At 35.9% G+C, this 10,291-nt stretch overlaps 1 protein-coding gene across 1 annotated transcript; it reads left to right on the forward strand.

Annotated features, from left to right (window-relative positions):
- Nucleotides 1-5,707: 5,707 nt before the first annotated feature.
- Nucleotides 5,708-9,764, forward strand: LOC147273831 (monocopper oxidase-like protein SKU5). Its single transcript, XM_086256257.1, has 9 exons — nucleotides 5,708-6,088; nucleotides 6,395-6,504; nucleotides 6,594-6,864; nucleotides 6,959-7,097; nucleotides 7,827-8,193; nucleotides 8,484-8,849; nucleotides 8,932-9,010; nucleotides 9,124-9,323; nucleotides 9,417-9,764. The coding sequence occupies exons 1-9, from the start codon at nucleotides 5,948-5,950 to the stop codon at nucleotides 9,508-9,510; spliced, it is 1,767 nt and encodes a 588-aa protein (XP_086112383.1). The 5' UTR covers nucleotides 5,708-5,947; the 3' UTR covers nucleotides 9,511-9,764.
- The last annotated feature ends 527 nt before the right edge of the window (nucleotides 9,765-10,291 follow it).

A 10,291-nucleotide genomic window follows, 5' to 3' on the forward strand; every position in this document is an offset into this window, starting at 1 on the left:
ACCCCTTCCCTTCTTCTTTCTCCCCCTTTCCTTAATTTCTTTTTCTTCCTCCCCCAAACCCTTCTTTTCTCTGTTTTTTCTCCATCTTTCTCACCTTTCAATGACGATGGGAGCATTCTTGGCTATAGATGGTGGAGATGCCATCTGGGTTTCTTCAACGTCATGGTGGCCGGATCTGATAAGGAGGGATGGAGAAGGGATCTAATCGATTTGTCTTTCTCTTTTTTTTTTTTTTTTTTTTTTCAGTTTTTCTTATTTCAATTTTTTTATTAATTATATTCTACATGTGCCATGTCATTTAATGAGTAAATATCTTATACATTAGTCTTATTTTAGACCCTTGGATCTTCTAAGATCTAAAGGTTCAAAATATTTGTTTAAGTGTTTGTCTAAATATTTGTCCCATTATCCTATCCTATATATAATACATGTATAGAGGATTTGATGAAGAGATTCTTTAGATAAGCTTATATAACTATATAAGGGTTTTTATCAGACCAATTCCATATTGTAGTTCAATGATCAATTAGAACTGTCTATCAAGTACCCATTCAATGATTCTTCTAACGGAGAGTTAGATAAATTGGATATCATTTAACCATTTAATTAACTTATAATCATTTCAATATTTATAAAAAATATTGTATTCCTCTATCTGTTTTATCATACTTAGATATCACAATGTGTATATATACACACATATATTACCATCATTACTAGATTTGGGAAAGCTAGGAATTTACACGGCGTTAAACTCATAATATGTAATTATATGACCATGCATTATTGATTGTTAGATATCTACATATTAGTATATATATGGCTTAATTATCGATTTACCACCCAAAATTGTAACTCATTCTCACTTTACCACCTGAAAGTTTTTTTGTCCCAGATTACCACCTGTAACTTACATCCGTGTCCCATTTTACCTTGTTCCGTCAACAATTCCGTTAATGCTGACGTGGCGCGCTGGATGTGCGCCACGTGTCACATCTTTTTTGTATTTTTTGATTTTTCTATTTTTATAAACTTTGAAAATTAATTAAAAATAGCTCCGAACTTAGAAAAATACACGGAAAATTCCTACCGACTTGTCTTAACTAGTACTAATTTACTATGGGGTCAAAATGCCAATTTTCCCTCTAAAAATTTCCAAAAAATTTGGAAAGTCCAAATTTATTTCTAGAAAATTAAAATACTCTAGACTCTTTGAAAATTCATAGAATAATCTCCCGAACTCCAAAAAATATGAGGTCTGCACCGTTAGTCTTCTAAAAACTAACAATACCTTTCTCGTGAACACTTGCTACCCAAAAGACCTCTCGGTCTTAGAGAAAAATAAAATTCTCTATAAAATAAATTCTAGAAAAATTCTAAAATTTCTGTAAAGTCTCGAAATAATTCTCTAAAACAAGCTTTTGGAAATTTTTCAAAATATTTTTGAGAATTTTTCCAAGAGTTTACGAAAATTCTAGAATTTATTTAATAGAGGAAAATTTATTTTAATTTTTTAGAAATAAATTTGGACTTTCTAATTTTTTTGAAAATTTTTAGAGGGAAAATTGGTAATTTAACCTTATAGTAAATTAGTGCTAGTCAAGACGAGTCCGTAGGAATTTTTTTTGTATTTTTCTGAGTTCGGAGCTATTTTTAATTAATTTTCTAAGTTTATAAAAATAAAAAAATGCGAAAAAAAAAAAAAAAAAAAGATGTGACACGTGGCGCACATCTAGCGCGCCACGTCAGCATTAACGGCCAGATCGTCAGCATTAATGGAATTGTTGACGGAACAAGGTAAAATGGGACACGGATGTAAGTTACAGGTGGTAATCTGGGACAAAAAAACTTTCAGGTGGTAAAGTGGGAATGAGTTACAGTTTTGGGTGGTAAATCGATAATTAAGCCTATATATATATATATATATATATATATATATATGAGGGCTTATTCCTTGAGGTATATTTCATTATAGGCATAATGAGGTATGACTTGTGAGATTTACTGCGCATTATAGTTTGATTATCAAAGTCGTTTATTTTCTGAGTCTTTATATAATATCACCTATGCCAAAAATTAAATAAATTAGAAACCATTAAGACACCTAAATGTCATAAAACAAATAAAAGAACATAGTAATTTCGGATAAACACTTGAAATAATAACCATTTAATCAAATAATTAAATGATTTTTTATTTATTGAACTTTTTGTAGAAGTGATCCTTAAATTGATACTTAAAAATTAGAGGACTTTGATCATTAAACTATAATACTAAGTGAATCCCATAAGTCATGATTTGCAATTACTATAAGGGCCAGCTATATAAGTGATGTTATATACATACACATATATTGATGTGTTAATGCTTTTCAATAGTATATCACTTTTGGGTTCTGATTAATTAAAGTACGAGAAGCATATACTCCTTACCGTTAGGTTCATCTACATAATTTAATATGAAATGTGTATGTAATTCTCTTACTAATAGCATGCATAAATGACTGATGTAGCATTTATACAAAATAAAAAAAGTTCGTCATCCAATTCAAAGCCATAGAACTATTTTTTAGGGAAAAAAAGAAAAAAGAAAAACCTTTTAGAAGAGGAAAAGCCCTTATTTCTTGGGTCCCATCGCACGTGACAATCCAAGTGGCATAGGTGATAAAAGATTAAAAGGTGGCCTATGGCCCCTATCCTTTCTACCTGCTACCCCAACCACAAGGTCCAAAACTACCTATTATTTATGCTTATGCCTACACCGCTGGGCCCAGTTTTCTTTGCCATGCTTAAAAAGCCCATCTCAAAATGCAGTACCAATTTAGCATCTCGAGGTCAAACCACTAAACCAATTACAGGTTTTGGTTCAAATTTAAAACTCATAGTTTTTTTTTTTTGCTAACAACTCATAATATTATTTGAAATGTTAGCGTATATAAATCATCTGTACCTTCTTTTTCTACTTAGTTTTGCTTGATAATTTTACTATGCATTTATTATGGGAGGTTAAGGAGTAAAAGATAAAAGGCTTAATTATGTTTTTACCACTCATAGTTTTATTTGATTTCTATTTTATCATCCAAATATTTATTTATCTTACTTTACCACCTATAACTATTTTTATCCTACTTAATTGGGTTGGGTCAGCTCATTTAATAATTGGGGTGGGCTAGCCCAACTAAATTATTATAAACTTTAAATCCAATCCGGCTCATAGCCCAGTCCATAACGGCTCGTGTCGGGCCATGTTGGCCTAATTAATTATTTTAAGTTTCTATTATTATTTAATAAATCAAAGACTTAATTTTTAAAATTAATCAACAATATCAATATAACTTTTAAGAAAATAACAATTAATAAGAAATAAGTTTGTAATTGAATATATAATTGTATTTTAGTTTTTTGAAAATATTTTTATTTATGAAACTAAAAATTAGTCTTTAAATTTATAAAAAATAATTGAGAAACTAATATAAAAACTGATCAGCCCATAACGAGATTAGGCCAGCCCAACCCAAGACGAGTTTGTGCCGGGCTGACTCAACTGGATATAAAATCTTGACTCAATTCGACCCATAAGTACGGGCCGAGCTTGGCCCAGCTCACTTAATGATGAGCTAAGCCAAGCCGACTTTAAACGGGCCATGCCCGTGCTAGACTCGGGCCGGCCCGATCCTATGTACACCTCTATCCACATCTATAGTTTGTATCTTGTCATGCAACTCCATTAAGTTTATATGCAAATTGCCAAATTATACATAGACCCTTAGGCTGTGTTTGTTACACAGGGCTAGGTGGGATTGTGTTAAATAACCCATTATCCTGTGTTTGGGGACACACCGGATTGTATTTAAGTGGGACTATGCAACACCGGTTTTCTTAAAACTCCTCACTACGCCTTCTTACATAGCACGGTTGAAAAGGACCTCGCTACATAGCACGCCTTCTTCAGCCTTCTACATAGCACGCTGTAGCACAGCATCTCTCTAGTCTCTCCCTCCTTTCTCTTTTTTTTTTCTCAATCTCTCTCTCTCTGTCTCTCTCTCTCCTCTTTACTGTTCAAGGTGGCTTGGGATTGATCTACCAGATTTTTCTTAACTTTTCTGGAATTGATTTATTGGATTGATGGCGTGGGATTGAGCCACTGGTTTTCTGTTCTAATTTTTTTTATGGGTTTCTTCTTCCCTTTATCCCTATTTTTTTCTCTGAGTTTTTGCTTGGTGGCGGAGGGGCTGCACTCAAAGAGAAAGCACAGTGGCTCGAAGCTTGCGGCCGACGATGGGTGAGTTCAAGGAGGAAGAGAAGGCTCTGATGGTGGGAGAGCGGTGGGGTTTGGTGGTGGGGAGAGGAGCAGCGAAGAGACCCAAGATGGCTGTGAAGCTGTGATGGCCATTGTAGTAAGGGTTTTGAAGCAAATACCCAATCGACTCTGAGAAATGGGAATGGTAACCATGGATTTTGTGTTTTTTTTTGTCAACAAACTGCAGTAACAGAGGCACCAAGCTAGGAAAAACAAAGCCAAAAAAGAGGGCCAAAACAAAAACATTAACCCACCCTACCAGAAGCCCAATTTAGAAAGAGAAGGGGTAGGCATAGAGCTAACTGATCAACAAAGACGAAAAAATAAGCAGAAAAAAACATGGGTTTGGTTGCATTTCTTTTGTTAAAACGAAAACAAATATTTTTTATCATGGTTAAAAAAAAATAAACTTGGACATTAAAAATATGGTGTGATCTCAACCACACATTTTGTTTCAATGGTTGAGATTGAAAATTGATAATTAAACTTTTTTATTAATTTAAACAATAAAATAACTTTAGCTTAGTCTGGTCATGCACCAAACATAAGACAGTGCTATTTAGCTTATCCAGCTTCATAATCCGACACAGCACCAAACATAAAATAACATTTAGTCCAGCTTACTCCAGTCCAACACAATCCTGCATAATCCATAAGAATAGTCCAGTCCAACACAGTTCAGCGTACCAAACGTAGCCTTATTTAAATCCCAAAACAAGTCAACGACTTTGGGTACTTCAAATTCAGTCAACTCCACATCAAGAGAATTAGACGGTCATGATCTGCTCTAATAATCAAACCAGCACCATGATCACCATCCCCATGCACGCCTACATTTATGCTGTAGGGTCCTCTTCGTGGGAAGTGGCTCACGGCTGGCAATCATGTGGCGCTTTCAGAGAGATCCATCCGAACGTAGAGCATTTATGAATTTCTTTTCGGTTTTTTGTTCGTTTTCATTTTGTATCCATTTATCTTCTCGAAGGCAGACAACAGTCACAACAGTCAAAATAAAAGCATACGCGTGTGGGTGTTTATGGGTGAGAGACAGACCGTGAGAGAGTGTTTTGTGTATAAATACTATATATAAATTATATAATGTGGTTGTATAGCTCAAAGTGTGAACTGGCTATTGGCTGTCACTCCATCTTTCTCACTCCCTTTCCGTCTCTAAAAATGCTTACTCTCTCTTTCTCTCTCTCATGCTCTCATGGCTGATGACTGGTGACCGACAAAAGCTTGACCTCTGCTTGGGATCAGACCTCAGAAAACCAACCAACCAACCAATCTTCTCTCTCTCTCTCTCTCTCTCTCTCTCTCTCTCTCTCTCTCTCTCAAAGACTCAAACTTTATTATAATTTTTTAACCAAGCCCAAAAAAACAGCACTACGGTCACTACCCAACACACTATACAAGTAAAGAAAAAGAGCCGTTCTTTCTCTCTCTCTCTTCTCAGTTCTCTGCCACACACATACTCTTCTCTCTCTACTCCCTTTCTCTCTGGACTTCTAGAGGCTCTGGTTTCTCGTTCTTTCTTTCCTTCTTCCTTTCTTTCCTTCTCTTTCTGATAATGTAAAACAAAGAAAAGCTAAGGGGAAAGAAATTGGCTTTAGATTTGTAAGACACATTTTAAAGTACTACTTGGAAAATGGCTTCCTTAAGCTTTTTAACTGTGTTTCTCATCCACATTTGCTTGTTTGTGAGCTTGTGTCTCGCTGAGGATCCAACTTTTTACCACGAATTTGAGGTCTCTTACATCACTGCTTCTCCTCTGGGTGTTCCTCAACAGGTCTGGTTCCTCATATGCTCTCTCTTTCTACTTCTATAGCTGCTTTCTCTCCTTATATTCTACATTTTTTTCTTGCTACATTTAGCTAATCTTTTCAGTGGATGTGGGTCTGCATTTAGTATTCATGAATGAAAAATGGGTTGCCTTTAGATTTCTTAAAGTTCGAATTTTTAGCTTCAGATCTGCTAAGTGTGTTTATATTTTCAAAATCTGAGCTTATTTTGTTAGTTGTAAACTTAAAGTGATATCAAGTACTGAGCTTTTTAGGGTTCTAGTAACTGTTTCTAAATCTGCATTACCTTGCAGGTTATTGCCATTAATGGAAAGTTTCCAGGTCCTACTATCAATGTGACCACTAACAACAATGTCATTGTCAATGTTCGGAACAAATTGGACGAGAACCTCCTTATTACTTGGTAGAATTTACTGTAATGTGCACAAGAAATTCAAGCAGATGCATTATTGTACATGGATTGAATTCTTGAAATTGGATTTGTTTCAACAGGGCTGGAATTCAGCAACGGCGTAGCTCTTGGCAAGACGGAGTTCTTGGAACCAATTGTCCAATTCCGCCAAAGTGGAACTGGACTTATAATTTTCAGGTTAAGGATCAGATTGGGAGCTTCTTTTACTTTCCCCCTCTTGGTTTTCAGAGAGCCTCTGGAGGGTTCGGCGGGTTTATTATAAATAACCGGGCCATAATTTCCATTCCTTTTGCAACCCCAGATGGGGATATAACTATTTTGATTGGTGACTGGTACATAAGGAACCATACGGTTAGTGCTTGGTGAAATTTTTGACTTTAAGTACAGATTTGAGATTAGTGTGTAGCATGTTTGACGATGATAATGATTCCTTCTTGGAATGTAGGCTTTGAGGAAGACCCTTGACGCAGGCAAAGACCTTGGGATTCCAGATGGCGTTCTTATCAATGGGAAAGGCCCTTACCAATACAACACTACACTTGTTCCGGATGGCATTGATTTCGAACAAATTGACGTACACCCAGGTGATCAATTTTAGCACACTATTTTAGTACAACTATGTACCTAAAAAAATGATGCAATTAGAATATTGCAAACCAGAATTTGGAATTTATCTGTGCATGCCATATGCAGGTGATCAATTTTAGCACACTATATATGTATAACAATGTACCTAAAAAGATGATGCAATTAACTATGTACCCAGAATTTGGAATTTATCTGTGCATGCCATATGTCATATGAATATGTCTTGAGCTGCTAGATGCAGATAAAAATGTTGATTATACCATGCTATATGGCTGTTTGGGTTTAATTTAGCAGTAAATAAACTCATAGTAACATTTAAAACCATTTTTGGATAAGTATTCACAATAGATAGTGTTCATTCCATGCATCTGAAATGACTGCTCTTTTGACCGAAGTTTGCTTCTTCTACTGATTGTCACTGTCATGTGACATCAATGTCCATGGTGTCAGATGTGAAAGCTTAAGGCCAGCTTGTCATTCATATTTAGGTTTTCAGAGGAAAATGATTCATGACTTTGAAATGTATGGTTTTTGCAGTTGTTATTTTGTATATGTAGCATATCAGTGACCATAACAGGATGTGCTTGAAAATCTATATCTATGCATAAAAAGTTGTGAACACACTTCTTATTTCATTATGTAGTTTCAATGATGATGCTTGTGTGAGCTTATTGATTGTATTGAATTCTTCAAACTTCCAATGACAATGAAGTAATGCTTGACAGGGAAAACTTATCGTCTTCGCGTACACAATGTTGGGGTGTCAACTACTCTAAATTTCAGGATCCAGAACCATTATCTTCTTCTAGCCGAGTCAGAGGGATCATATACAGTGCAACAGAATTATACAAGCTTAGATATACATGTCGGACAATCTTATTCTTTTTTGGTAACCATGGATCAGAATGCAAGTACTGATTATTACATTGTAGCAAGTGCTAGATTTGTAAATGAGTCACACTGGAAAAAAGTTACTGGAGTTGGAATCCTGCACTATTCAAATTCTAAAGGAAAGGCAGCTGGGCCCCTGCCAGAGGCACCAAATGATGAATTTGACAAAACCTTCTCAATGAACCAGGCAAGATCCATCAGGTTGTTTTCTATTCATCTCTTTTGTATAAAGATTCTGAGCCACCTTTTTAAGCTCATGACATTTCAAGGGTTGGGATGCTTTTATATCCTTGAATTCTTTGTTCACAGATTCAGAAAAAATTCAAAATATGGGGAAAGAACATGGGGCCTATGTGTATGATTTGTTAATAGACTTAATATTCCCAGACATTATGGTGGTAATTGAATAGTATGATATAAATTGAAGAATTTCCCAACTGGTTTATTCATATTAAATCTCTTTCTGAAAAATTTGTGGACTAACTTTTCAGATGGAACGTATCAGCTAGTGGTGCACGTCCTAATCCACAGGGGTCTTTTAGATATGGCTCAATCAATGTAACTGATGTTTATGTGTTGAAAAACAAGCCACCTGTAATGATCAATGGGAAACGCCGAACAACACTCAGTGGAATCTCATTTGTCAATCCTTCCACACCGATCAGGCTCGCTGACCAGTACAAACTGAAGGGTGCTTATAAACTTGACTTCCCTACTAGGCCGCTTACCGGAGCACCCCGGATGGAAACATCTGTGATTAATGGAACATTTAGAGGATTCATAGAAATCATACTACAGAACAATGACACCAAGATGCAGAGCTACCACGTGGATGGATATGCATTTTTTGTTGTCGGGTAGGAAATTTTGCACTTCATTGCATCAAACATGTCTGATTAGGAATCCCTCAATGTTTTAACATGCATTGATTAATTTCAGGATGGACTATGGTGAGTGGACAGAGAACAGCAGGGGTACATATAATAAATGGGATGGAATAGCCCGGTCCACAATACAGGTATATTTCTGACAAAGTATCTCTGTAAATATTTGCATTATGTGCTATTAGAGTATTGACTCTCTCTCTCTCTCTCTCTCTCTCTCTCTCTCTCTCTCTCTCTCCGTGTTTAGGTTTATCCTGGGGCATGGACAGCAATCTTGATATCTCTGGACAATGTTGGAGTCTGGAACATTAGATCTGAAAACCTGGACTCTTGGTATCTTGGCCAAGAAACATACATCAGGGTTTACAATCCAGAAGCGACTAACAAAACCGAGCTGTCTATACCAGACAATGTCCTGTTTTGTGGTGCCCTCAGCAAATTGCAAAAGTACGTGCTGTGACCCCTTTGTACCAAACTTTCTCAAGTCACTAATGAGGAGTAATAATAATTCTAATTCTACATTTCGATTTCGTTTTTCAGGCCTGAAGACATCTCTGCAGCATCAATCACCATCAATAAGTTGTTCTTCACTCTCCTGGTGATCATCTGCACCACAATTCCCATTTTCCACTAAACATTTTGGTTTCCCATGGGAGTGTTCTCCCCCTCCCCCCCCCCCCCCCCCTCTATGTTTGTTGGAGCCTGGTTTCTTAGTGAGAGGTTTCTTAGTGAGAGGTTTGTGGTTGAGTGTTTAGGATTTTAAGTTTTTGTCTTGTTGATATAGATCTTCAGTAAGTTTGACATTCTTTTTTTCTTTTTGTATGTTCTAAATTTGTCCACGGCTTCCTCGTTTAGTTTATTGGGAATTATGATTCTTTTATTGCCTCTAACTTGTGTACCGTAGACAATTCATCAATTCAATACAATGCAACTTCTTACTTAAATTTGAATTTATCTCTTTACTGACCATTTTGAGCTCCTCTGATCCCACTTGTGTATTTCAAATTACTGAAGAGAAGATATGATGTTTGTAGAAGGGGACTTTGGCTTTTGCTGGTCACATGTTTGATGTTTTGTTGTGGTCCTGGGGTGTTTAATTGTCCTTTCAAGTTGTAAGTAGCTGTCTCTTGTTTGCTAAAATGTATACTATATCGGCCAAAAAGAGTACTGTGAAATATCTTGTCTCTCAACTGTGGTGGATGAGCTAAATTATCTTCATAAAGCATGATACAGAGACCTGTATATACAAACAAAATTGCCATTTTAATACCACTTTTATGAAGACCCAAAAACTGGTATGAGCTGGTACCCAAAAGACATGGCATAAACCAAAACACTCAACTACAAACTGGTGTTCATTTATTTTGTTTCTGAAGCATTTGTATTTTATTCCAGAACAAAAAAAAGAAAAAGAA

This window comes from Dryas octopetala, chromosome 9 (assembly GCF_963921425.1).
Source record: "Dryas octopetala chromosome 9, drDryOcto1.1, whole genome shotgun sequence".
Lineage (NCBI taxonomy): Eukaryota > Viridiplantae > Streptophyta > Magnoliopsida > Rosales > Rosaceae > Dryas > Dryas octopetala.

Bases quoted from the DNA above. Each gene is read 5' to 3' on its own strand.
- LOC147273831 (XM_086256257.1), top strand. From the start codon at position 5,948: ATGGCTTCCTTAAGCTTTTTAACTGTGTTTCTCATCCACATTTGCTTG. The intron at 6,089-6,394 runs GTCTGGTTCCTC...ATTACCTTGCAG, and splicing joins CTCTGGGTGTTCCTCAACAG to GTTATTGCCATTAATGGAAA. The intron at 8,194-8,483 runs GTTGTTTTCTAT...CTAACTTTTCAG, and splicing joins AACCAGGCAAGATCCATCAG to ATGGAACGTATCAGCTAGTG.